Source organism: Prionailurus viverrinus, unplaced genomic scaffold (genome assembly GCF_022837055.1).
Source record: "Prionailurus viverrinus isolate Anna unplaced genomic scaffold, UM_Priviv_1.0 scaffold_60, whole genome shotgun sequence".
NCBI classification, from domain to species: Eukaryota; Metazoa; Chordata; class Mammalia; order Carnivora; family Felidae; genus Prionailurus; species Prionailurus viverrinus.
The window spans coordinates 275,724-301,443 of record NW_025927622.1 but is presented as its reverse complement, the minus strand read 5'-3'; the positions used below and the strand labels follow the sequence as shown (position 1 = coordinate 301,443).

The window sequence follows — 25,720 nt, the reverse complement described above, 5'->3', positions numbered from 1 at the left end:
GTCTGGGACCTCATGAGGACCCCAGTCCCTCTCCTAAAGGGCTCCCCTGATTAGCTCAGGCCCACCCAGAATAATTTCCTTTTGGATGAACGGAAGGTCACCTGAGCAGGAATCTTCATTCCATCCGGAAAACCCTTTCACCTTCGCCATATGTCACACTGTCCTAGACACGACACCCGTCACACCGCAGGTTCCACTCGCACTCAAGGACAGGGGATTCCACGAGGTCGTGAGCCACTGGGGACCATCTTAGCATTCTGCCTGCCACACCATCAAACACACAGCGCAGGTGAGAGATGGGGCCGGGAATGGCCCACAGGAGGCAGGCAGGAGAAGAGCTGGAGATGTGCTGGTGCCACCTGAGGTGTCAGCAAGAGAGACGTAGGACGTGCGGGTGCCCTTGTCTTCGGGGTTCATTCTCAGTGCCCCAGAATCACAGCACCCGCCTTCCCCCGATTTTCCACGCCATGGGGGTAAGCGTCCTGAGTAACAGAGACTCTGCTCTGGTCTACGGAGGGCTTCCTGGCCCGGTCCACGGGGCAGCCCCGCGGGGAGGCATCTGCCCGCTGAATCACCTGCTTACTCTGTCACTCGGTCATCATTTCTTCTGGACCCCAGCCGAGGCTCCATGCACCACAGACACTGGAAGGAAGGTCCCCGCTTCTGCCCCAGGCTGGGTGGGGAACAGACAAAGCCCCCCTCTCCTACCACTGTGACTACAGGGAAAGGCAGTGGATGTTAGGGGAGATAATGCGGCCTCCCCTACTCACAACGGGTCAACGGAGACACAGGCGACGTGCCCCAGGAGCATGACCCAAATACTTAGGTCTTCTGTCCACCCCACAGCACCTGCCTCCTTGAAATTCACCCTTCTGTGCTCACCAGGACCCTAGGTGTGGGGTGCCAGGCACCACGTAAAACACTCACAGGCCAGGGCCCTCTCAACCACCCACGGGGTAAGGTGTGGACAGGTTCTGCTGGCAAGGTTTGCTAGCTGTCCCCCGATGTCCCTTCTCCTCCAAGTAGGGGAGCGTCACTTATGACTGCGCAAGTGACCCCTAGAGAAAAGACAACTCTCCCAGCCTGCCTGCAGCAGCATGTAGCTGCGTGGGTACGTTTGGGCCCGTGGAGTGTGGGGCAGGCGTGGTACGTCCAGTGTTTCGGTCATGCCCTCCACGCCTCCTTGGTCCCCGGCATGGGACGGACGGGCCCCAAAGATGGTCACACTTTCATCTTTGGAAACCATGCATATAGGGGATTGAGATTAGGGGCTTTAAAATAGGGAGATTGTCCGCTACATGCACAGCATGGAACACGACTCAGACAAAAAGGAAAGAACTCCTGATCCGTGTGAGAATTTGAGGGCATCTCTGGAGTATTGTGCTGAGTGGGATCACCAGATCTCCAAAAGTTGGTGCTGTATGGTTGCATCTACAGAGCATTCTCAGGGGATTACAGAGATGGGCAGCAGATTTGTGGTACCCAGGGGTGAGGGGTGGCAGTGGGCGGGGGGGGGGGGTGTCTGCCAGGGGTAACTGGAGGGTAGCTGCCCTGTATGTTGACTGGGGTGGTGAGTATTTCAGTCTATGCATCATCCGGCACAGACTTCAACACACCGCTATGTGACATCAATGTTCTGGTTTTGATATTACGTTATAGATACACAAAATATAACCATTGGGGGAAGCAGGGAGAAAGGTACCAGGGACCTCTCTGGACTAACTCTGCAAATTTCCGTGGATGTATAATTATTTTAAAATAACAAATGAGAAAACAAAAACAGAAAACACTTGGGGCACATGGCCGGCTCAGACTAGCCAAGAAGGGGCGGAGAGAGAGGGAGACACAGAATCTGAAGCAGGCTGCAGGCTCCAAGCTGTCAGCACACAGCCGATGCAGGGCTCGAACCCATGAACCATGAGGTCATGACCTGAGCCGAAGTCTGGTGCTTAACTGACTGAGCCACCCAGGTGCCCCAGTAGAGTGGATTCTTCATCTCAGGGTTGTTGAGTTCAAGGTCCATGTTGAATACAGAAGTTACTTAAAAATAACATCTTAGGGGTACCTGGGTGGCTCAGTTGGTTAAGCATCCGACTTCGGCTCAGGCCATGATCTCACGGTTTGTGACTTGAGCCCCGCATTGGGCTCTGTGCTGACAGCTCAGAGCCGGGAGCCTGCTTTGGGTTCTCTGTCTCCCTCTCCCTCTGCCTCCCCCCCCCCACCCTGCACTCTCTTTCTCTCAGGAATGAATAAAGATTAAAAAAACAAAGTAAAATAAAATCTTTTTTTTTATTTTTTATTTATTTTTTTTTTAATTTTTTTTTTCAACGTTTTTTATTTATTTTTGGGACAGAGAGAGACACAGCATGAACGGGGGAGGGGCAGAGAGAGAGGGAGACACAGAATCGGAAACAGGCTCCAGGCTCCGAGCCATCAGCCCAGAGCCTGACGCGGGGCTCAAACTCACGGACCGTGAGATCGTGACCTGGCTGAAGTCGGACGCTTAACCGACTGCGCCACCCAGGCGCCCCTAAAATAAAATCTTAAAAACAAAAACAGGGGTCCCTGGGTGGCGCAGTGAGTTAAGCGTCTTACTCTTGATTTCGGCTCAGGTCATGATCTTATGGTTCCTGAGACGGAGTCTGGTGTTGGGCTCAGCACTGTCAGAAGAACCGGCCCGGAATTCTTTATGCCTCTCTCCCTGCCCTTCCCCCGCGCATAAAAGCAAATGAGCATGCTCTTTCCTTTCTCTCTCCCTCCCTCCCGCTCTCTCTCTCTCTCAAAATAAATAAATTTAAAAAACCAAACCAAAAACCCTCACAGGGCACATCCAAGCCTTGAGGGACTCCCTCCGCTTTCCCTAACCCTTGTTCTTGGCCTTACCAGGCACCGTTTAGTTTCTCTGACAAGCAGGGCTTTCCACCACCACAGGGCCTTTGCTCAACCCCCTAAGCTCTGAAAGCTCTCAGTCCCCAGACCATTTAGAAACCAGGTTTTCAGGCTCAATGCCCTTTCCTTGATCCCTTCCCACCCACTGAACCCTGGCGCCAAACACCGTTGTCCCTGTTACTCTCATGGCTCCCTGAACCACTCCCGTATTAGGTCTGTCAGGGTCTGTATTCGTGTTACGGTACAAGAGTACCGTCTGGCCTTTGGAGCTAGACTTGTTTCACATCTTAGCTCCGCCTTGGACAAATGACTCAACCTGCTTCTCTTTGGGTTTCCTTGCCTGCAAAATGGGTTGTACTCCTGGGAACCCTGAGCGGCCACGTAAGCAGCCGGTCACCCCTCTGAGCGAGCGCGTGGAGAGACCGCACGGAGGGGGAAAAGCCCCCAGAGCACACGGGCAGGCCCCAGCTGACATGCCGGCTGAATGCAAGCCCCCGGGGGACCACTGGGGAGAACCCGGGCCAGGCTGCAGACCTGTGAAGATCCGAAATCGGTTGTTCTGGGTACGAGGCTTTGTGCTGCTTTGCGGCACGGTGAAAACCAAAATAATGGGGCTAATTATGATACTGACATTTTAGGGTCCCTGCGTTAAATACACTTAATTAAAAACTGCTTTGATGTGTGTGGTCACTACTTTTTTTTTTATGCTTATTTTTGAGAGAGAGACAGTGTGAGCGGGAGAGGGGCGGAGAGAGCGGGAGACACAGAATCCGAAGCAGGCTCCAGGCTCCAAGCTGTCGGCACAGAGCCCAACGCGGGGCTCGAACCCACGAACCATGAGATCGTGACCGAAGCTGAAGTCGGATGCTTAACCGACTGAGCCCCCCAGGCGCCCTGTTGTTACTACTTTATTACATGTCTCTCCGTCACCCTGTGAGCTTCCTGAGTGTTATTTTCCTCACCGTCGTATGCCCAGTCCCTGTCACCAAGCAGTCACTCATATGCTTGTTTAAAACATAAAAACATAGGGCTGTGGCGGGGGGGCCGGGCGGGGGGGTTCAGTTGAGTGTCGGACTCTTGATTTTGGCCCAGGCTGTGACCTCAGGGATTGAGCCTGCTTGGGACTGTGTCGCTCTCTCCCTCCGCCCAACTCCCCCACACGCTCTGATATAAAAATTAAAAAAAAATAAACATATAACCCAAATCCCTGAGACTCACAGCTGCATAAAAGGGTCTGCTTCTAAAGCAGCAGATTTGCCAAGAGAACGTTCTTTAACAAGGTATATCCTTCTTGGGGTCACTTAAGGCTCTAATTAAAAACCTTCTCCTCCTGGAACCACGTCTCCAACACCTCTCTTCTTCCGTGCGTTCAGAACACAAGGCTAACCACGCTTCTGCTGCTGGAAACTCAGGGGCCTCGCGAGGTCTTCCCTGGCGTAAACCTGCTGCAGTATGCCGGCAGCACGCCCGTCCTGGGGCACATCCGACCTGGTCTTGGGGCCACATCCGCCCGTCCTGGGGGCACATCCGGCCAGGTCTTGGGGCCACATCACCCATCTTGGGGCACATCTGACCAGGTCCTGGGGGCACATCCGACCTGGTCTTGGGGCCACATCCGTCCGTCTTGGGGGCACATCTGACCAGGTCCTGGGGGCACATCCGACCTGGTCTTGGGGCCACATCGCCCGTCTTGGGGGCACATCCGACCAGGTCTTGGGGGACAGCCGCCCATCTTGGGGTACATCTGACCAGATTTTGGGGCACATCCGACCAGGTCTTGGGGCCACATCCGCCCATCTTGGGGGCACATCCGACCAGGTCTCGGGGCACATCTGACCAGGTCCTGGGGGCACATCCGACCTGGTCTTGGGGCCACATCGCCCGTCTTGGGGCACATCTGACCAGGTTCTGGGGGCACATCCGCCCGTCCTGGGGGCACATCCGACCAGGTCTTGGGACACATCCACCCATCTTGGGGGCACATCTGACCAGGTCTTGGGGCACACCTGACCAGGTCCTGGGGGCACATTCGACCTGGTCCTGGGGGCACATCCAACCAGGTCCTGGGGGCACATCCGCCCGTCCTGGGGGCACATCTGACCAGGTCTTGGGGCACACCTGACCAGGTCCTGGGGGCACATTCGACCTGGTCCTGGGGCCACATCCGCCCGTCCTGGGGGCACATCCATCCGTCTTGGGGCACATCCGCCCGTATCCTCACGACTAACCCCGGCTGGAGGCTCCGAACCCTCGGAGGGCACAGACGAGATCTTGGTCAAGCGGCTCTCCAGGCCCGCAGCCCCGACTTCGCACTGCCCGCTAACGCCCGGCGGCCGGCCCGCCCGGCGGGGCGACCCCTCTCGTCCCCGTGATCGTGACCGGGGGGGGGGGGGGGGGGGGTGCCGGGAGCGCCCGAAGCTCGCTCGTCAACCAGTAACACGAAACCCAAGGTTACGACGGGCACGCGCAGCCCAGGGGGCGAGCCGCTAAACCACAGAGGAGTCCGAATTTCCTAAAACGATTCGACCGCGCTTCCAGAACTGCCTCCGAAGCTACGCTCGAGCAGAGTTTCAGTCCGTTCGAGCCCCGGTCAGGCCTGGAAGCGGCCCGGGGCCCGGAGCCCTAGAGCACGACCCGCGCCCGCAGGCCGGACCCCGCCGGAAGCGCCTTCCCTCTGCCCGCGGGGCAGCCCCGCCCCCGGGGGCAGCCCGCTACGCCCCGCCCCCCCGGGCGCCCACTCCCCTCCCCCTCTGCCCCCCCTGCCCGCGATAGCCCCGCCCCCCCGCCGTCGTCAGCTTTCCCCTCCTCCCTCCCCCAACCCCCCCGCCCCCGACAGCGGCTGGACGTGAGGCGGGGGGCGCGGTCCCCGGGGTCGCTTGCCGAGGGTCGTGCCTCGCCGAGCGCCGGGGATGAAGCTGGAGAGAAGCGGCGCGACCCCGCGGCCCGGCCCACGCGCTGGTACCTGCTTCCCGGGCCGCTCCCAGAGGCTGCGCCGTGGGAGCCGCGGCAGCACGTGGCGCCTCAGGAACGTGAAGGTTCTGGAAGGCTCTGGAAGGTTCTCTCGCGCCACGGGAGGCCGCCTTCGACAGGCCGCGCCGCCCGGAGGCGGGTTCACAAAGGGAACTCGGCCGAACCCTCTCACAGGCTCGCGTGCCGGGCCGGCCGCCCTCGCCGCCCGCTACGCGCCCCCCGGCTTCGCGCCCGCTAGCCCTCCAGGCGCCCGTCAGTCACTCTGCCTCTCGTGCGCGCGCGCGCGCGCGCGCCCGCCTGCCCGCCCGGCTCCTGTCCGTCCACCGCGCGCTCACGCCCAGCCAGGCGGAAGGGGCGGGGCCCGGGGCGGGTGCGCGCGCCCCATTGGTCGGCGGCGGGGGTGGAGCTTGGCGGCGCCGCCAGGCCGGCCCCGCCCCCGGCCCGCGGGGAGCGGCGGCTGCGGCGGCGGAGGCGGTGAGCGCGGGCTCGGGTGGGGAGGCTCGGGTGCCGACGCCGTTGGGCCGCCACGGCCTCCTCGCTCTCCGCTCGGGGCTCGGGGCCACCGCGCTGGGGAGGCCGGCCGCCCGGTGAGCCCCGCGGCCCGCGGTTGGCGGGCGGGGGCTGAGGCGGCCGGGCCGGGCCTGGGGGGGGAGGAGCGAACCCCCAAAGGAGGCCCTCCCCGGGGCGTTGAGCGCGGGGGGAGGGGGCCGCCGCTTTCGCCCCTTTCTCTGTCCACCGCGGCCCCTCGTCGGCTGCGTGCGCCCCCGTCCCTCCCCGGGTCCCCGTCCGCAACCGCCTTCGCCCGCCGCCTGCGCCCCTCTGTGCGCGAACGAGCCCCCCTCTGCTCTCCGTGCGTAGCCAGGCCTGTGTGTCCCCTGCGGTGACGAGCGGCCCGCAGCTGTCCCCGTCCTTCCAGGGCCAGAGCAGGCGAAAAGAGCGGCCGTTTCCTCCCATTTTATTATTTTTATTTTTTTTTTTGCAACTGGGGGCAACTGTTCACTCCCCAAACGGGGGAGGGTTGTAAGCTTTGTTTAAATCGCTTTCCGTGCGAAGGTGGGAGGCAGGCCTTCGGCACGCAGAAGAGTTGCTCGGGAGCCTGTTAGGCGGGAGCCAGACAGACCCTGGGGGTGGGGGGCGGCGGCGGCTGCATTTTATTTCCAAGAGAAGGGCGGGCGCCTCCCCGGGTACCCAGGCCAGCCGTTTCTTCTTGACGCTGAGCATCTCCGCGCGGGATTACAGGAGTGACCCTCTTAAGCCCCAGTGGCCCTTGCCCTTGAGGGTCCCGTCTGTGAACCACGGTGCCAATCTTGTTGCAGGGGCACGTGGGGTCAGACCTTCCAGTACTTTGTGCCAAATCACTACCACCGGCCACATGAGTCTAAGTCATGACCGACGCCAAGTATGTCCTCTGCAGATGGGAAAAGCGATTGTGGCCTGCAAAGGTGACAGCCGTTGTTGCGTAATTTCAGGAAGTAGAAGTGACTTTTGGGTGACAAGTAAAATCTTCATCGGGAGGGAGCTCGGAGTTCTTTCGGTGACATAATTGAGCCCGAGCGGTTGGCGCCCGGCTCTCTTGGCGCCGAACCTCGCGCATTCCCCGGTTAATGGGGTTCTTTCTGGTCTGCTGCTTACAAGGTTACGCTTCCGGAAGTGTTCTTTTTTCTACACTTAGGAAAATTAACAGACTCTGCTTTAAAAAGGGCTGTGAGGCAGTATGTAATTCCAGGAAATGTCTGGAAGGGAGCCTTGTGGTAGTAAATAATGGGCGTGCCTCGGGGACACTTTCTAGCAAGGCAACCGGCAGAGTGCTGCACTGCCAGGCCGGGACCCTGCTCCCCGCCTGGGTCAGCCCCTGACCCCGAGGGCCTTGGTTTCCCCATCTGTGGAAGGGCAGGATTAGACAGGAGGTTGCTGAGGTCTGGGGGTGGTACGTTTTCAGAGTTACCGGCCGCGGCCGCGCTGCCCAGAGCTGCTTCGCGTCCACTGTTTGTTGTGTCTTAGTAACAAGGATTTTGTGTTTTTTTGGTTCTGTTTTGTTTCGTGTTCTGCTTTATTTTTTTAATACAGGTTTTGGCCAGAACGGAGGTGGCAACAAAAACTAAGAGGAAAAAGGAATTTTTTCTAAGTGTTCAAATACTCTCCCTAGATGAAAAGTTAAGTGTTGTGGGGTCTTTTTTTTTTTTTTTTTTTAAATGTTATCTTTTTTTCTGAATGGGATTTCTTTTACTGTCCCCCTGCCAAAAAGTGAAGGAAACTCTTAAGCGCTTGTTAACTCTTTAGTTACTGTAACTGACCTGTGTTCATCATACCCTTAAGAGGCAAACGCTGATTTTTTTTTTTTTTCTTTACGTCTGTCTGCAAATGAACATTTATACGAAGGGCTCTGTGTGAGAGAGAGCGTTACGAAAACAACAAGCATAAATAACACGCAGGGGAAGCGCTTGTTGGGGTTCGCATGCGGATAGTTCCTTCCCGCAGATTTGCGTGTGTTTTTCTCCGAAACTTGTGGGACGGGCCCCTGTCAGTTTTGACGTGTTTGCTGTTTCAGCCTGTCCGTCCAGTAAGAAGCTATTATTTAGCATTCCGACGGCAGATGCTCGGCTACGGGGCAGCATTACTCTCCTTTGTTATCCGGTGACAGAAGAACAAAATATCGGCCAGAATGATTAAAATGCCCAGATCACGTAGGATTGTGGTATTGCTGTGTCTGACGGGAGAATTCCCAATTCAGAGAGAATAAAACCTCGTCCGCTCTGGTTACAGCTTCCCCAGGTCCCCGTCCCTCTTCAGAGCCGCCTCCTAAGCTCACTTGGTCCCCAGCTCACACTTTCCCTGCGGCTGGGAAGGTAATTGAATACTCGAGTTTAAAAGGAAAGCGCGTCCTTTTAAACTAAAACACACCTGCTGGGCTGTAAACAGCTTTTGGTGACATTATCTTCTACTCTGAGAACCTAACAAAGGAGTTGCCTCATAAAAGTCACAATTTGAATTCATTTTTACTCTTAAATCCAGCCAACCTTTTCTGTCTTAAAAGGGAAAAAAGCAAAAAAGCCACATTCACCAGGGTCCTTACCGCCTCTAACCTCAGGCACACGAATTCCTAGTTGGCCGTGACTTTTGGTTTAAGCGCAAGGTTGAGAAGGAAGGAAATGAATGTAACTCTTTTGTCATCTAAAGAAAAGCACGTTTGAAAATGTCTTCGCGGCCTTGGCTGGTAGCAGGTAACGGGCGTTTCTGTCCCCGCAGGATTAAGGTGAGGAGCACGGAAGTGGAGGCCTTGAAGATGGCTCACATCGAACGAATCGCTTCCACGTTGGGTAAGAGCACATCTTTAGGTAACAAAGAGACAGCATGGGAGAGTGGAAAGACCCCGCTTCCCAGGGGACCCCGAGCTGAAGGAGGAGAAGAAAATGGATCCGCTTTCTTAAACCCTTGCAGAGTCTACCCTGGGACCGATCCTGTTCCGGACTCCCTGCGCGGCCGTCTGCGAGCGTTGGGATCTGCTGGTCGCATCCGTGGCCTCCGGTGTACATAAGAATGAGACCCGGAGTGCGTTTGCCTCCGTGAGGAGAGGGGGGAAGACGCGTCCTTTCTCTTCCCGCCCCCATCCCATAGCAAGACTGCAGAAATGGTCTTGGCGCTGTTCTTTTCTCTGCCCGGGGGTTGAGAGCAGTGGATTGCGTATTTACATTCCCTAGCTGGGCTCTGGGGAGAAAGGACTATGTGACCAGCATCACTGTGGGACGCCCCCCGTGTGCCAGTGCCCTCCTGGGTGGGGGCGAGGCCGGTGGGAGATGGGAGGCCGACACCCACCCCTTCGCCTCTCCTAGGTGGGAGCACCCGAGCCTCGCGGTGCTGGGGCTGAGTGCCTGCTCACCTGGTGGCCACTCGGCAGACCAAGTAGAAGTGTCTTCTGTCGCCTTGGAGTGGGGGCACGCACCCCCTGTACCGAGAGCTGTTGGTCTTGTGAAAAGGCTGACCGGGAGTCCTCCCGGGGGTGTTTAGGAAATAGGATCTATTTTCCTATGTCGTCGGAAAAACTGCTTTTGTTCAAAGCGGCGTCCACTGGGCACATCTTAGGTGGCGTTGGCCACCCCCTCTCGGACGCTCCTCGTCATTTGTTCCAATCATGTCGGGGGCCGGTCATTTGTGGGAGCCTTTAATATTCAACGGGGAAAAATACCGTGCCAAGAGGTGTTGTGCCCGCTGAGTTGTGACATTGCAGCCGTCGTCTTGTTCAAATAAGCAGTCCGGGTCTGTGTGTCGGAATGAATAAATAAAACCATGGCAGCCGGGAGGTCAGGCTAAAATCTCAAGGCTCGTGATGCTCGTTTCTGGCTTTGAAATGCTTTGCAAAGAAGTATGGAAAACCTACCAGCCCACGATGGGTCCCTTTCACGGGCGCCACCCGAGAATTCGGTGCTGGCGAGTTCTTTGTGGGGTTGGCGAGGGTTTTTCTTGACCTGATTGAATTTGCAGTCGTGAGGCTGAGCCAGTTCGGGAAGCAGGAAGCGTCTGAGTAGCTGGCTGCATCGTTTGGTGACCTGGAGGGATTTATCTTTGTAAGCCACGCAGGTCAGGGTCAGTCAGGTTGTTTTTGGAAAAGCAGAGCACCCCGCCCCCCGCGGCCCCAAACGGTCGCTGTTGTTTTGTGGCCTTGTCCCCCTTTGGGGAAGATGTGGCCGAGGAGGGGCAGACCTCCCTTCAGGTGTGAAAGCCACCGAGGACCTTGGAGGACCTTGGGTGACCGGTGGCTTGGTCGTCACCAGGCTTTGTCTGCTTCCCGTTCTTGCAGCCTCCCAGAATGAGGTTCCTGCTGAACCCCTAGAGGAGCTGGCCTACAGACGCTCGCTTCGAGTGGCCCTGGACGTTTTGAACGAGAGCACAGGTCTGCCTCAAGAAAGCCCTTCTAGGGAAGAAAGAACCGCTCCGTGTTCACGGGAGAAGCCCATGGAACTGGCCGCCTTGCTCTGTGACCCTGCCTCTTCCTGCGTCCAGGAGGCTGTGCCGGGCAGGTCTGGACCCGAGAGGAGGGAGCGTGTCCACCCGAGGCCGTCAGGTTCCCCCACTTGTCAAAAGGACCCCAGGTGCAAGGTGGACCACAAGAAGGAGCTCAGGAAAAGCGCAAGCCCACAAGCCTTGGTGGTCCCGCCAGCCAGAGGGGGTTCTCAGGATGGTCGTGGGTCGAGAACGTGCTGTGCAAGTCGGACAACCCCTCGTAAAAGGGGAAGAAGTGCAGCGCAGGAGCCCGCCGCGGGCCAGAGCGCACCTTCCGTCTCGGAGGGAGACGATGAAGAAAGCCGCCTGCCAGCCCCCGGCGCACCTCCCACAGTGAAGGAGGAGGGTCCCTGGGCCAAAGGACGAGACCCCAGCTTACCTTTGCCTGGCCCCACCGGGCCCCCAGCCCCAGGGCGCCCGGCCTGCCCGGACGCCCGAGGCCTCCCTGCCAAGCGGCCTCGCCCCGATAGTGGCCAGAGGCCACCCGCGGCGCGGCTGGAGCCGGGGGCAGTGGCGTCCCCCAGGCAGGGGCCCGGGAAATGCAGGGCTCTGCCCGGCGCCGCCGGGCTCCACCTGCCTGCCCCCCGGGCGTCCACGGAGGAGACGGGAGATCTTCGAGTCGTCGCGGAGGAAGCTAAAGGTCTGTGGCCGAGAATCGCCTCGTGCTGGCAGAGGGCGGATTGGGGTTCTCCCGCGGTCCGTGCTGGGCCGGCTCCGGCTCCTGGTGTATTTCTTTTTTTTTTTCAATGTTTATTTTTGGGACAGAGAGAGACAGAGCATGAATGGGGGAGGGGCAGAGAGAGAGAGGGAGACACAGAATCCGAAACAGGCTCCAGGCTCTGAGCCATCAGCCCAGAGCCCGACGCGGGGCTCGAACTCCCGGACCGCGAGATCGTGACCTGGCTGAAGTCGGACGCTTAACTGACTGCGCCACCCAGGCGCCCCTCCTGGTGTATTTCTAACTAGAGCTTAAGGAGAGCAGATCAGAACGCAGGGCAGATGTTTCCTGGTTCCTGTTTAGGTGGTCTTTCCCACCAGGTTGTAACTAGCCCGGCGCCTCCCAAATCCCTGTGCTTTTGGTTTTGTTTTGAGCCGGAGAGGGGACGGGTCACTGGAGGCCGGGCCTGGTGCTTGAGGGACGCTGTGGCCGCACCCCGCACGCTCTCTGATGCTCAAACCTGCAGGAGCCGGTCCCGTTGAACGGGCGAGAACCTCAGAAGTGATTAACTCAGAACGCTTTGAACCTTTTTTTTTTTTTTTTAACGCTTATTTATTTTTGAGAGAGAGAGAGAAAGCGGGGAAGGGGCAGTAGAGAGGGAGACACAGAATCCAAAGCAGGGTCTGTGCTGTCAGCAGAGAGCCTGACGTGGGGCTTGAACCCACGAACTGTGAGATCGTGACCTGAGCCAAAGTCGGACACTTAATCCACTGAGCCACCCAGGCGCCCCTGGGCTCCTGACTTTTTAAGAATTCCTATGGAGACACACTTCTGTGTGTGTGTGTGTGTGTGTGTGTGTGTGTGTGTGTGTGTGCGCGCGCGCGCGCGCGCGCAGTCACGCACCATGGCTCCTTCCGGTCTTTCCGTGGCGGTATCCCACTGATTTCTGTGTGGTTCGGTACCTCGAGATCCCCTGGCTGCACACTCGGGTTTCTGCTGTGAGTTTAAACTCGGCGAGGCCGTGTCCCAGCGCCTACAGGGGCCGCAGGGAAGTGCGCTGCACCCCTCTCCCCGTGACCCTGCGTTCTCCCGGCCCCTGTTCGTTCGCCTTGCCGGAGCTCGCTGCTTTGTGTGCCGGCCGTGCTCGGAGACCGAGAGCCCTCTCCCCTCCCTCGGTCTCTCTGCCTCTCCCCCACCCCCTTTCCCTCTCGTTTGTCTTTCTTTGGAATGTACGTTAGTCAAAGTGAGCCCTGTTTGAATCCGGCAAGGTGAAAGCGTGCGTGACGCGGGACCTTTCATTTTTGCGTTTACGGTCTCGTATCACGACACGGTTTCTGGGGATGAGTTCCTGGAACGGTAGAGCTGAAAGTAAGTAGCCTGATGCCATTGGCAGCCCGTCCGACTTCGGGAGAGTCCGTGCAGCGTGCGCCCGTCCGTTCCGTTCTGGAGGAGGAGGAGGACGAAGAGGAGCCCCCCCGCATCCTGTTGTACCACGGTAAGGTGCGGGGCGCGGGGCGCGGGGGCTGACGGCCCCTGGCCAGTTCAGTTTCCTCCTGCTGCACTGACAGCTTCGGAAGCTTCAGAGGTGCCGCGTTCTGCGCGCTTTGTCTTGACAAGGATCACCACACAAAGGGGAGGGCGACTCCCTGGGAGGAGACGGGCCAGCCCTCCCTGCCGGCTCACGGCTTCCTTTCTGTGTCATCCCGTCCTCTCCGTGGGAAGGAAGGACAGCCAAGTGGAGAGAGGGGTCCGTCGCCACTCTTGGGGGGGGGGGGGGGGCGGCCCGGTGCCGCCCGCGGACCTTTGGGGATGGCGTTTGCACGCGTGTCCGGAGACGCAGGGTCTCCGGCCCGGGGCCCCTCCGACACGTGCTGCAGGCCCCCGGCAAACATGCGTGCGGGGAGGTGCCCTGGCCCCCTGTGGAAGGGTGGGAGGCGCGGACCTGGATCCCGAACCAGCGACCGACAGCACGTTAGTCTGTTTCCTGGAGTAAATCGTTCAGAACGAATTTTCTGTTTAGACTTACTCCTGAGCTATCCGTTTGAACGTAGTCCGATATTTTTTAGCCTTTTCGTCATGAAATCTGTAGATTCACAAGATGTCGCAGAAAGAGTACAGTGTGGGGGAACCCCTCCTTCAAGGGTCGCCCCCACCGTACCCCGGGAGGCCACCGTGCCGGTCGCGCTCTTAGGACTCGGCTCTTTTCTCCAGACACGCCCCGTTCCGTGCGGTTTTCCTTTTTGTAACTTGTTGACCGGACACGCTTTACGTTTGTTTCCGCGTGGTCTTCCGATGACTCTTCGTGGCAACGATTTGTTACTTACTGAGCCCTACCCCACCTTCAGTTATCTAGATAGTTCCCCCATGGGGGGCTGCAGCCCGCAGGGCACAAACCTCTGGGAGGGAGCTCTGTGTAGGCTTGGCTCCCGGGAGCAGGGAGCAGGGCAGAGCTCACCGGAGAAGGGACACTGGGCCTTCTTCCTCAAGGGCGTTTTCCTCTCGGCCGCCGCCAGCGGAGGGGGTTGCTGGGTCCCCACGGCCCCGAGAAGCCACCGCACTTGCTCTCGGCCCTGTTTTGTGCTTCCATCTGGTTTGGTCTTCTCCCCGTCCCCCCCCGCGGCAGCCTGACGTCCGGCTGGGTGTTTGCCGAGACCTGTTTGTCCTCCCGGGGCCCTGACGGTTCTCTCAGAAACTGGGTGCTTTTCGCCAGATGGATGCCAGGCGCCCGCTCGCCGGCCGGCCGTGCTCCTGTCGCTGCGCCCGCTGGTCGCCGGGGCGGCTCCGCAGGCAGGGAAGGGCGGCCTCGTGTCTGCGGGGTTTTGTGACCTGATTGTCTCGGTTCCAACTGTGATTCTGTTCTGCAGTGTGGTGGCTTGGGGCCGGAAATCCTGTCAAACTTTGTTCACAAACACGGAGTTAGCAAATGATGATTTCAGCGATTCCTTTTGGGCTTTTTTTATTTTTTGTTTTTTGCTTTTTAAGAGTCCCGTTTTTCAGACTGATGAGCCTCCTAGGAATCTGGTTCTCGCGTTGGGGTTTCTGTGCCACGCTTTTTAAAAAATGTTCTACTTTGGAAGAATTTGAGATTTACAGGCAAGTGGCAAAGGTAGTACTGAGTGCCCCCTGCCTGGCACCTTCCCGCGTCACCACCTGCGTGACCAGGCGTATCGTCCCGTGAAGAAACCAGCTCTTAACCGCAGGGCGTGCTCACGACTGGCCCTTGGATGCCGTCCCAGCCGCTGGGGTCTCTGACCGGAGTTAGGGCGCGTCAGATTCAGGCCAAGTCCCAACAATTGTTTTCTCTTAAGTTGTTGAATTTGGTGCATGACAGGGAGCTGACTTAATGTTCTTTTTGTCTTTGTTTCTTTTTAATTCTAGAACCACGCTCCTTTGAAGTAGGAATGCTGGTCTGGCTGAAACACCAGAAGTACCCCTTCTGGCCAGCAGTGGTGAGCATGGGGCCGGCTCCGGGGGCCCCGCGGCAACCCCCACCCTTCGGCTCACTCGCGCTCTGCTGTTGTCGTTTGGACGCCGGCAGATATTTTCCCCGGGGAAAACCGATGGGCTTATAATTACGAGCAAGGTTTCTGGAGACGTTTGTCTGAGTAAGGGGTGTTTGATCATTTGGGCGCAGTTGAGTGTGAGGGTCCTGGGCCCAATCTCTGCCGGGCAGGCTCAGGAAAACCTGCCTGAAGGGAGGTCTGCGATTTGCTCATGTCTGACGTTGTGCACTTGAAACCTTTCCCCCGCGGGAGCGTCGAGCTGGGTGAGGTTTTGGGGCAGGGGCCGGTTGCGCACGTGCGGTGACTGAGCCCCAGCGCAGCGAACTCCTGGCTTTCTCCGGGCCGGGACGCTGCAGGCTGTCCGTTTATTTTTGGGCAAAGGCAGCATCCTGGCTGTCAGCCCCTCCATGCCGTATCCTCCTCTGTGCCCCTGCGGTGTGGACAGGACCCTGCAATGTTAGCTGTAGTTCTTTAACTCGCGGTCAGAGACAGTGACGTGTAATAAGGAAGACGTTTGCCGGAGTCGGGAGACACTCCTGTTGCTGCGAGGCTGGCCTCCGTGGATGGGGCTGACTGGCCGTAGCAGCAAGTGTGGTTCGCATATGGGCAGAACGTGTGGCTCGAGCACAGGCTCAGGTAGAAGCGGGGGGGGGGTGGGGGGGTGGTACTCGGGTCAGCGTCTTGTCACAGTTGTGGGGAGTCGTCGATCGGGGCCCCTCGGCTTACTTTCAGCACTCGCGTGCCCCTTGCGATTGGCACCTTTTCCCGGACCACCTCCTTTTCGCCAGTGCCCTGGGGGCCCCGCTGGGGAGCGGATGTGCCCTTGGTTTATGGCTGAGCCGGGGACCCGGAGGGGTGCCAGGGGGGCGGGGAGGCTGGCCAGAGTCAGGCACCCTGCTTCCCTGTGTCCTCGGCTGGTCGCCACTCTCTCTGTTCACGTTTCTCGTCCTGAAAATGAGGATGAGCTTGCCCTGCTGAGGCAGGGGAGGGTCCACGTGTCACACACACAGGTGGTCAGAAGCAGTGGGCTTTGCGCTCTGCGTCACAAAAGAAAAGAAAGCAAAGCCCACGTGGTCCTGCTCCACCGTGAGCGCTGACGGCAGTGCACGGAGCAGCCGGGCGGTGTTTGAGCGTGTCCCACGCGGACTTTGTCCATTCTCCCGGCCGGCCACGTTCCTGGCCACGCGCCGCTCATGTCCGTCTGCACAACGGAAACGTGTCAAGAGCGTATTTCAGACCCGTGCCTTCTTCTGGGTTCTTGACGCTTTGTTTTCTCGGATTTGCCAACAGGTCAAGAGCGTCCGGCGAAGGGAGAAGAAAGCCAGCGTGCTCTTCATTGAGGGGCACATGGACCCGAAAGGGAGAGGGTAACGCAGCTCTCTGCTCTCTGTAGACGGTTCCCCAGTGAAGGCCTGGCCGCTCGGGGGCACTGAGGTCGGGGGGGGCGGGGCAGGCCCTGTGATCCAGCTCCCGGGGGAAGAATCCAGACAGAGGGACCAGACGGTCCAGTTGTCCGCGCTCTATCTGCCGGCTCTGAAGTGAGGTCCGGACACCCCTTGGATCCCGCCATTCCCCACAAACCGTACTGTGACTCGGGCGGGTGCTGTGAGCGGCGGCCTGCCTCCCCGACTTCCGCCATTTGCTTGGTTGTCTGGTCACCCTCTACTGGTCCCCCGTCCTGGGAAGAAAATGCACACGAACATCCCCTTCTGCTCAAAGGGCACTTCAGAAACACGTTTTGGAGGCGAACACGTAGAGCTGGCCTCTGACCCTCTGGCCCTGGGTTGCTGCCTCCGCCTCCCGTGGGCGTCCTCGGCTGTGTCCCCTAGGGGTCCTCTCGGGGCCTGCCGGTCACCTGCCGGGCCTGTCTCTGAGGGGCTTCCCCGGGCAGCCCGGAGAGCGATGGCCTTCGATCGGGAAGCCGGTGCTGGCAGAGGCCCCCGTGGCCCTGGCTGGTTTCAGCAGAGGAAAGGGAGGCGTTTTCTCACGTCGGGAGGCCGGGTTCCTTCGTGTTAAGCTTTGCTCGTCTGCTTCTAGCATCACCGTGTCTCTCCGGAGATTGAAGCACTTTGACTGCAAAGAGAAACAGGAACTTCTGGTAGGTGGATTGCCGGTGTTTCTGTAAATGACTCCCTTGGCAGCTGGTGGCCCTGCTCCCCGCGTGATCCGGTCCGTGGTGCTGTGCCTGGTGGGGACCGCCGTCCCAGGGGAGGCTGCCAGCCGTCCCCTCGTCCCCTCGTCGTACGGGTGGGGCTTTGGCGCAGAGGACAGTTTGCCCGGTGCGAGGCCGGCCCCTTCCGCGGGCCGTCGTGCAGAGGCCGCCCGTGTGACAGAGACCGCGACGGTGCCCCCCAGGGGCTTCCTGGGCTTCCCGGTGGCCGAGACCCCGCGCCGAAGCGCCGTGGTCGACTCTTGGTCGTACAACGAGCCCACGAGCCACGTGTCCATAGAGCACGTGGTCTGTTTGACTCTGAGACGCCAGCTTTCAAAACGCGAGGCCGGCTGGGGGGCGGGGGGTAGGGGCCCGCTGGCCTCCCTCGGGTGCCGGTCTTTTCCCAGCCTGGGGAGCGGCTTCCTGGAGTTCAGGTCACGGTGAAACCTCCTGTAGGGGGAGCGGCTTGTCCCTGCTGTTTGCCAGGATTTCCCGGGGCCTCAAGGATGGAGGCCCCCCAGGGGTTGTGTGGTTCTGAGGACTGTGGGTGGCGTCTGGAAGGTGGCACCCTTCTCCTCCTCCCGCTGACGGGAGTATGTCTGTGCCGTGGCCCTGCTGTCCGTCTGTCTCGTCTGCTGTGACCTCACTTTGGCCCCTGAGCAGCAGTCTGCGCTGGGCTCCCTGTCCCTGTCAGGGTGCCCGTCGGCGGGGTCTCTTTCTCTAAGGGGGCCTGCCGTGGCCTCAGGGCCTTCCACTGCCCCTGAAACACAGTCCCCCGTCAGAGCTCCGGGAGCTTTCCCAGGGCGGAGGAGTTGGAGAGGAGGACAGGAGTCTTGCTTTGAGGTCTGCGTGCTCTAACCACGTGAAGAATTGTGTTTTGTGACAAAGATGGCACGTGGCCTCGCGTGATCCAGACGCTGGGATGGTGCCTGTTCCCTGTCTTCCTGCTGACCTGTGGGGTGGGAGCGCGGGGTCTCCGAGAGGCCGGTCTGGCCGAAGGAGCCCCTGCCTCCTGGAGCGACTCTTTGCACCGCTTTGGTCCTGGTGTCAAGGCCACGGGCCGTGCCCTGTGCTTCCCTGATGAGCGCCCGCTGTCCCAGGGGCCGCTCCGCAAGCCCAGCCGAGCCCAGAGCCCCCCTCCCTCCAGAGCCGCCTGCGCTGCCTCTGTCCCACAGGAGGAGGCCGGGCTGAGGTGGCCCGGGAGGTCGAGCTCAGGTGGTGGGTCCCCGTCCCGGCTCAGGGGTCCTCGGTTTGCAGGTGAAAACCTCGAGGCCTAGGCGGGCGCCCCCCGCCCCCCCGGTGGCCAGGTGTCCTTCCTCCTCGGGCGGCCCTGCTCCCGACGGACCCGGCGCTGTCCCGAGCAGAGGACGCCGAGAGTCCCCTTGGAAGGGTTTACGTTGTGTGACTTTCAAGTCTTGCCTGTGTGAGGCTGACGCCAGCCGCGTGTGGGGGCGTCTGCCTCTGTCCCGTAGAGTCCCCAGCCCTCCTGTCCTGAAGTGCTCAGCTCACACGTGACCCCTTTCCGAGCAGCTCGGGCCCCAGACCTGGGCCTCCGTGTGCATTGCCGCACCCGGCATGCGTCTGCTGGCCGGACGCGGGAGCCGGGGCGTGGAGACGGGCGCAGGAGCCCCCGTGGCCTCCCACTCACGTCTGCGTCCGGGCCTTGTCGTTGCAGAACGAAGCCAAGGAGGACTTCGACCAGGCCATCGGCTGGTGCGTCTCCCTGATCACGGACTACAGGGTCCGGCTCGGTAGGTGGGCCCGCGAGCCCCCAGACAGAGGGGCGGCCTGGGCGCCGGGGCGCAGGCCTGCTTCCGTGGGTTCCCTGCCTGGGCCCGGGGCAGCCTCGTCCCCGGCAGAGGCGAGGGCCAAGCTGCTAGGTGTGGACGGGAGGTGGAGAGCTGGCTTCCGTGTGCCCCAGGTTCTGTTGTTGGGAGTCTAGACGGCGGCCCTTCTGGGCACCTTCTGCGCCATGAGGCACCCTGACGGCAGTGCTGGGTTCCGTCAGCTGGAAGCGGTCTGGGTGGTGCCGACGTGACGCAGGTGTCCTGACCCAGCCACCCTGGGGCATTTCCAGAGCCGCCTCTGATGGTGACCGGGCTCCCCCCTGCCCCCTCTGCAGGCTGTGGCTCTTTTGCTGGCTCCTTTCTGGAATATTACGCGGCTGATATAAGTAAGTCCGCTGACTCCTCTTCAGAGCCGCGAAGCAGCTGTCTTCGGTGTCTGAAGCTCGGGAGGGGATGTCTGGGTGGATGGGCCATGCCGTAGCCTGAGCCTGAGCCTGGATCTCCAGGGGCAAGCCCCGCCATGCCTCCTGCCCCCTGTCCGCTGGGCACCGGGCCTCGCCTCTAAAGCGTGGCTGGCGGTGCTTCGCGCCTGCCTTCCCCGTGGCCCGGGTCTTCGGTTAACCGACGGGTACGCCGCACCCCCTTGTCCCCGGCTGCCGGTGTGGGGCCGGAGGAGTCCGTGCTTCCTCGGGGGGCCCGGGGGTTCCGCTCGGCTCCGCTCTCCTGGGCCACACACACTCGGATCGGGCCGAGCTGGGGAGGGATGTGGGGACCCGTCAGAGGAGGAGGCCTTGTGCGTGTTGCCTTGGGCCCTCCCCGGGGGCCCGGGGCCTCTCCCCCGCAGCCTGGGCGCCACAGTTAGCGACGGGAGGTGGCGGGAAGTCCTCTCAGCCGGGCCGGCGGTCCCAGGACGTGTCGGTGCTCCGCAGGTTACCCTGTCCGCAAGTCCATCCAGCAGGACGTGTTGGGGACCAGGTTTCCCCAGCTGAGCAAGGGGGACCCTGAGGAGCCTGTGGCGGGGAGCCCTCAGGGAAGGAGGCGGCCTCGCAGGAAGGTCCTCCCCGACCGCTCGCGGGCTGCCCGGGACCGGGCCAACCAGAAGCTGGTGGAGTACATCGTGAAGGCCAGGGGCGCCGAGGGCCACCTGCGGGCCATCCTGAGGAACAGGAAGCCGTCCCGGTGGCTGAAGACCTTCCTGAACTCGGGCCAGTACGTGACCTGCGTGGAGACGTACCTGGAGGACGAGGAGCAGCTGGACCTGGTGGTGAAATACCTCCAGGGCGTCTACCAGGAGACAGGCAGCAGGGCGCTGGCGCGGATCAACGCCGACAGGATCCGCTTCGTCCTGGACGTTCTTCTGCCTGAAGTGAGTGGCCGCAGGCCGGTTCCGCGCGGTGAGGGGTGGGGGATCGGCAGCCGGTGCCCGGCGAGAGCCCCTCCCAGCTCTGCCCGGAAGCCGGGGCGCCGTCCACAGTGTATGGGGGGGGGGGGGTTGCTGCGGGGCTGGAGTCTCCGGAAGTCTGCGGGGGGAGGGGGAGCGGGGCATCGTGGTGTGGAGCCAGGCACCCGCCCTGTCTGCTCCTGTCTGTGGGTGGTGTGACGGCCTCCGTGGTTAAGCCTCGTGGCCGGTGGGGGGAAGAGGGGAGGGGAGAACGAGAGCTGAGTGCTTTGTCCGTGTATGCACGCGAGGACTTTTCCAGAATGGGAGCTGCTTGGGGAGATGCGGCAGCCGGGGTTTGCCGGGCAGGAGCACACGAGACCCCACCGGTTATCTGGAGGGTCAGGGGCTTTGCTCGCGCGTACGTGTGTGTGCAGAAAATTACCGTGCTCAAAAACCCGTAACTTTATATAAACTGGAAGCTTTCCGATTGGTGTAAAACTAAAACACTGTCACGTAGCCCGTGCGGAATGGTGGCCTCTCTCCATTTGTACCTCTAGCTCTCTTTACATAACTACGGGGGGGATCCCCAGTTCTTGGTCCTGAAGTACTTCAGTGTGTGTCTCTCAAATAGGGTGGTTCTGCCCCAGAGATGCTGGTCCCCGTGCGGGGACGGCTGTGGTTCCCGCTGAGGGGGCTCCAGCCACCCAGCAGGTGGGGCCTGGGATGCTGCTGAACCCCCACAGTGCCCGGGACACCCCCAAGAGTAACGTGCCCCGATGTCAGCAGTGCCCGGGTTGGGGGGGGCTGTAAAGATTTTTTTCAGTATTTATTTTTGGGAGAGTGTAAGCAGGAGAGGGGCGGAGGACAGAGGATCCGAGGTGGGGTCTGCGCTGACAGCAGTGAGCCCGAGGTGGGGCTTGAAATCACAAACCACGAGATCGTGACGTGAGCCAGAGTCGGACGCTCGACTGACCGAGCCACCCCAGCGCCCCTAAAGATTGTATTTTCAAGTAGCGTCTATGCCCGATGGCGGCCTAAGCTCGGGGCCCAGAAACCAAGAGTCACGGTCTCCACGAGCCCAGCCTGCCGGGCGCCCCGTACAGGCTCTTTGAAAAGGCTTTCTGACGTAACCATGATTCCGTTATCTAACAAAGTGAACGAGGACTCAACACCAGACGTATCGCGTGCTCGGACCATCAGTCTTGTAGTTTTCCCTGTGGTGTGAACAGTAAGCTTATGATTTTCCTAAAACATCCCGGTTGGTTTGGGTCCCGCCTTCCATTCTCTGCTGCTAGTGACACGAACTCTCTCCCTCGTCCCCAAGACACGGCATTACTGACGCCATTCAAAAACCTCCAGAGACTTCAGGGAATCTGTGCACGTTTGTGGAGGCTGGTCCGAAGTCGCCCCGGGCCCCACGCCCATCCCTCGAGCCCCGTGTGCGGCGTGGGCCCACCGCCCGTGGCTGAGCGCCCCCTGCCCTCTTGCAGGCCATCATCTGTGCGATCGCTGCGGTGGACTCCGTGGATTACGAGACGGCCGAGGCGAAGTACCTCCGAGGACCTTCGCTCAGCTACCGGTAGGCTGCTCCGGGCGCCGCCCCCGACCGGCGGCAGCGAGTCTGGAAGGGCTCGTGTTCGCTGGCGGCTGTGACCCAGGCCCTCTTCCTGACACGCTGGCTCAGGTTCCCGGTGGGGGAACGAATCGTGAACGGTCGAAATGCACGTTAGCGCTTGGCCGGGAGTTGCCGGGGGGGCACCCAGCGAAGCCAGTGGTGGATGTTCCCCGCTAGCGAGTCTGGACAGGGGCCCGGGGTCCCCGAGCTGGTCAGGGCAGGCAGATCTGGACCCAAGCCCAGGCCCGCGCCACGGTCCGCAGGCCGTGCGCCGGGCCCGCTCCCTGGATGCGTGCCAGCCTTGCTGAGCCTAATCGCGGTTTGCAGTCACTCATTTCAAACTCTCTCCCCCTTGCCCCGATGCCGTGGCCGCTGAGAAAACACAGTAGGATTACGTGGCGGCACTCGCCCTGGCCCATTCCTAGCCGGTCAGAAGAATGTGGTGATCAAGATGTTTCTCTTCCGTCGGCATAGTTCACCGCCCTTGGATTTTTGGCCCCCAGAGCCCCTAATCCTGTCTCTGGGCTTGCTGCCAGGCCTCGCTGGGAACAGGCGGGGCCCGCGTGGCTGTGACAGGCTGAAGACTCAACTAGAGTCACGGGCCAGGGTCTCTGTCCGGGGCCAGCTGGGCACACTGCCCCGGGCTGCTGGTGTGCGCCTCGGTGGGTGGGGAGGCCTCCTGCGTCACTGTCCACGGAAGAGCCAGTGTGGCTCTGCGTGCGGGAGGGTTGACCCGGCTGCACTAAGCAGACCAAGAAGGGCCTTCGGGAAACTCGGTGTCTCTGGCCCTGGATCTCCGTCCGGTGTGGCGCCCTCCACACACAGATAGGGAACGCTGTTCTCGGGCGAGCGGGGCGGGGGCGCCCGTGTCCGGAGCGCCTCTCCGGGACTGGCCGCTCCGCCGGTGAGGACGGCTCCATCTTCACGCTTTGCTGCTGCCCTGGGTCACCAGCGTCAGAGCGTCGGGAGTATCCGCACCCTTTACCTGCCACGAACGTGTCGGGCACCACGGAGACGACGCTGGCCGTGCCGATGACGGACCCCAGGGACGTGGCCTTGAACCGAGGGCAGGGCGGCCGGTCTTCCTGCCCCACGAAGCGGCCTCACGTTCCGCCGGAGCCGCGTGCTCACGTGGACTTGCAGGCGCTTTGCTAGGCGCCATCTGCGTCCGTGACTTCTGTCACTGTGGCCGCCTGGACAAGTGTGACACGCCGTGCCTCAGTTATGTGATTCCTTAGCAGGGTGCGCTTAGCGAGGACAGTCTGATATTTCACTTTCTTTAAAGAGTTTATTTTAAAAAAATCGTGAGATGCGCATAACACAGAATTCGCCTTCTTCAACTGTCTCCACGCACAGCTCAGCGGCTTGCCCCCAGCTGTCTTGCCCCCAGCGTCTGTCTCCAGAACTTTCTGTCTCCCTAAACTGAGACCCTGTCCCCATGGAACACCGACTCTTTCCCACTCTTGAAGACACAGTGAATTCCTGGGGCACCTGGGTGGCTCAGTCGGTTAAGCATGAGGCTTCTGCTCAGGTCATGATCCTGTGGCTCGTGGGTTCAAGCCCCGCGTTGGGCTCAGAGCCTGGAGCCTGCTTGGGATTCTGTGTCTCCTCTCTCTGCCTCTCCCCTGCTCACGCTCTGTCTCTGAAGAATAAACGAACACTAAAAAAAAAAGACACAATGAATTATTAAAATGAGGTTATCTCCTTTTATTTTCTGAAGGGAAAAAGAAATGTTTGATAACCAGCTCCTGGAAGAAAGGAGTCAGCGGTGCTGACGCTGGAGGGGCTGCTGCGCGGGTCCTGTGGCCGGTGGGTCCGTGCCATCCTCGTGGGGGCTGGAGTGTGCGTGCTGCTCAGCTGTGGCTTCTGTTTTCCTGGCTTTTTTTGGAAGGTACAGTTCCTGAAAGGTTTTTGAAGCAAATGTTTTTATTTTCCTTCATATTATTATTTGTGACTGTGCTGTATTGTTTAACGTAAGGTGCACATTTGTTTTTTTATGTTAAAAAGCATTGTATCCAGTATTAAAGGGTTTTAAAACAGCCCAACGTGCGTGTCTGCCTCCAGATCACCTGCGTCTGTCCCCAGGTGGGCCCTGAGTCCGCGGTGTCGCTCCGGTATCTCGTGCTGTAGCATTTGCTGTGACTCCTCGCGCACAAGAACACGTGGAACGTACACTTGGCGACGGCCTCGTTCCACTCCGTCCCCGCGTGGGGAGCGCGTCACAGTGCGAGCCCGCCACCACAGTGTCCCATCGCGTGCATTTTCACGCGTGGCCGCATCTGGCCTGGCGCGGAGCATCGTCTCACCAGCAGGCCCCAGGGGTAGCTGATCTGCCTGGAGAGCTGTGATGTCATACTCACAACGGCAGAGGTCGTTGTGTGTGCGGCCGTGGGGTCGCGCCGTGGGGGCCGCGAGTGCCACTCCGGCCGGTTCCTGCAGACAACGGCCTTCGTCTGGAGGCCAGGCTCCCGTTCCTGCCCCGACACAAAGAAAGGGGGCAGGTCTCGTCACGCCGATGGCCTGAGCGTCCCCAGCTCGGGACCCTGACCTTTGGTGACCTGCCACATAAAGGATCTTGACTTAGTTTCACCTGGCCGGACCTTGCACAGAGTCCCAGACATCTAGCGACCTGTCACAGCCGTGCTCAAATGAATTATTTACTGTAAGTTGACGGAAGGTTGTACTTGGAAGTCCACGGAGGGGAGGTTCGTTTCAAAACCCCGGCCCAGGGGTGCCTGGGTGGCTCAGTCGGTTGAGCGTCCGACTTTGGCTCAGGTCATGATCTCGCGGTCCGTGGGTTCAAGCCCCGCGTCGGGCTCTGTGCTGACAGCTCAGAGCCTGGAGCCTGTTTCAGATTCTGTGTCTCCCTCTTTCTCTGACCTTCCCCTGTTCATGCTCTCTCTCTGTCTCAAAAATAAATAAATGTTAAAAAAAAAAAAAAATTTAAAAAAATACTAAAAAAAAACAAAAACAAAAAAACAAAACAAAACCCCGGCCCAGAGGCGCAAAGCAACAGTCCCACCTCTTCCTGTGGTCACCGCTCGCCCCCATCCCTACTTCTTGGGATGGGGATGTCCTTGCACGCACCTTGGTACCTCTTCAAGTCTACTGCTTATCTAAAAAAAGAATCTTGAATTATTTCGGTGCTGGGGGGGTGGGGGTGGGGATACCTTGCTGGCTCAGGTGGTGCCTTGACTCTTGGTAGGTTAGAGCCCCCCATCGGGCCCACTAGAGGTTACTTAAAAGTAAAATCTTAAAAGCAGGGCGCCTGGGTGGCTCAGTCAGTTAAGCATCTGACCCTTGATTTTGGCTTAGGGCCCGGTCCCAAGGTTCGTATTGATTCGAGCCCTGTGTGGGGCTCTGAGGTGACAGCACGGAGCCTGCTTGGAATCCTCTGTCTTCTGTCTCTGCCCCTCCTCCACTGGCGCTCTCTCTCAAAACAAATAAACTTTACAAAAAACAAAAGTCACGTACTGTGTACGGGGTAAGAATCTGAACATCTGTTCAAGAAACTGCCCATCCCCCACCGTCCCGGGTCTCCCCCCCCCCCCCCATCCCCAATTCACAGTTCCCTGCCGGATGCGTGCCGTCCCCGTTCCAGGTTCTCCCCCAGCCGGCCTGCCCTTGTGGGGGGCTTCTCCATCAGGCTCCGGGGGGGCGGGGGGGGCGCCTCCCCTCCCCCTCCATCAACCAGCCTCGCATGCCCTTTGCCCCTGCGGGTGCCCTCTCTTGAGTAACGGAGTACCCCAGGACCTAGTGGTGGATTG

General features: G+C 60.0%; 3 protein-coding genes across 18 annotated transcripts in view; 1 reads left to right on the top strand and 2 right to left on the bottom strand.

Moving 5' to 3' along the window:
* Positions 1-6,191, bottom strand: part of LOC125159708 (translation initiation factor IF-2-like) — a 31,339-nt gene extending 25,148 nt beyond the window's left edge. For both annotated transcript variants that reach the window (XR_007149890.1, XM_047848271.1), the window contains exon 1: positions 5,852-6,191. The gene's annotated coding sequence lies outside the window, so the exon portion shown is untranslated. The remainder of the gene's footprint in view (positions 1-5,851) is intronic.
* On the bottom strand, positions 3,668-5,544 carry LOC125159709 (early nodulin-like protein 2). Its single transcript, XM_047848272.1, has 2 exons — positions 4,857-5,544; positions 3,668-4,754 (listed from the first exon to the last, which is right to left on the bottom strand). Exons 1-2 carry the CDS (start codon positions 5,076-5,078, stop codon positions 4,272-4,274), a joined length of 705 nt encoding a protein of 234 aa, XP_047704228.1. The 5' UTR covers positions 5,079-5,544; the 3' UTR covers positions 3,668-4,271.
* Positions 6,192-6,277: 86 nt separating the features above from the next.
* Positions 6,278-23,995, top strand: PWWP3A (PWWP domain containing 3A, DNA repair factor). 15 transcript variants are annotated; one of them, XM_047848258.1, is made up of 15 exons: positions 6,278-6,333; positions 7,176-7,301; positions 7,927-8,012; positions 9,106-9,176; positions 9,298-9,408; positions 10,655-11,497; positions 12,909-13,010; positions 14,894-14,964; positions 16,309-16,385; positions 17,056-17,116; positions 18,846-18,921; positions 19,293-19,343; positions 19,887-20,323; positions 21,829-21,917; positions 23,674-23,995. In XM_047848258.1, exons 2-15 carry the CDS (start codon positions 7,245-7,247, stop codon positions 23,726-23,728), a joined length of 2,187 nt encoding a protein of 728 aa, XP_047704214.1. In that variant the 5' UTR covers positions 6,278-6,333; positions 7,176-7,244; the 3' UTR covers positions 23,729-23,995. The 15 variants fall into 15 exon arrangements, with proteins under 15 accessions (XP_047704214.1, XP_047704211.1, XP_047704215.1 ...); XM_047848255.1 differs by having other exon boundaries at positions 19,248-19,343; XM_047848256.1 differs by having other exon boundaries at positions 6,330-6,446; positions 19,248-19,343.
* Positions 23,996-25,720: the final 1,725 nt, after the last annotated feature.

What these genes read in the sequence shown, in the direction of transcription:
- PWWP3A (XM_047848255.1), top strand. Translation starts at nt 7,245, where the DNA reads ATGACCGACGCCAAGTATGTCCTCTGCAGATGGGAAAAGCGATTGTGG. An exon ending in CCGCATCCTGTTGTACCACG is followed by an intron (nt 13,011 to 14,893) that starts GTAAGGTGCGGG and finishes TTTTAATTCTAG; the next exon opens with AACCACGCTCCTTTGAAGTA. An exon ending in GGACCTTCGCTCAGCTACCG is followed by an intron (nt 21,918 to 23,673) that starts GTAGGCTGCTCC and finishes TATTTTCTGAAG; the next exon opens with GGAAAAAGAAATGTTTGATA.
- LOC125159709 (XM_047848272.1), bottom strand. Translation starts at nt 5,078, where the DNA reads ATGGATGTGCCCCCAGGACGGGCGGATGTGGCCCCAGGACCAGGTCGA. An exon ending in CAGATGTGCCCCCAAGATGG is followed by an intron (nt 4,755 to 4,856) that starts GTGGATGTGTCC and finishes TGTGGCCCCAAG; the next exon opens with ACCAGGTCGGATGTGCCCCC.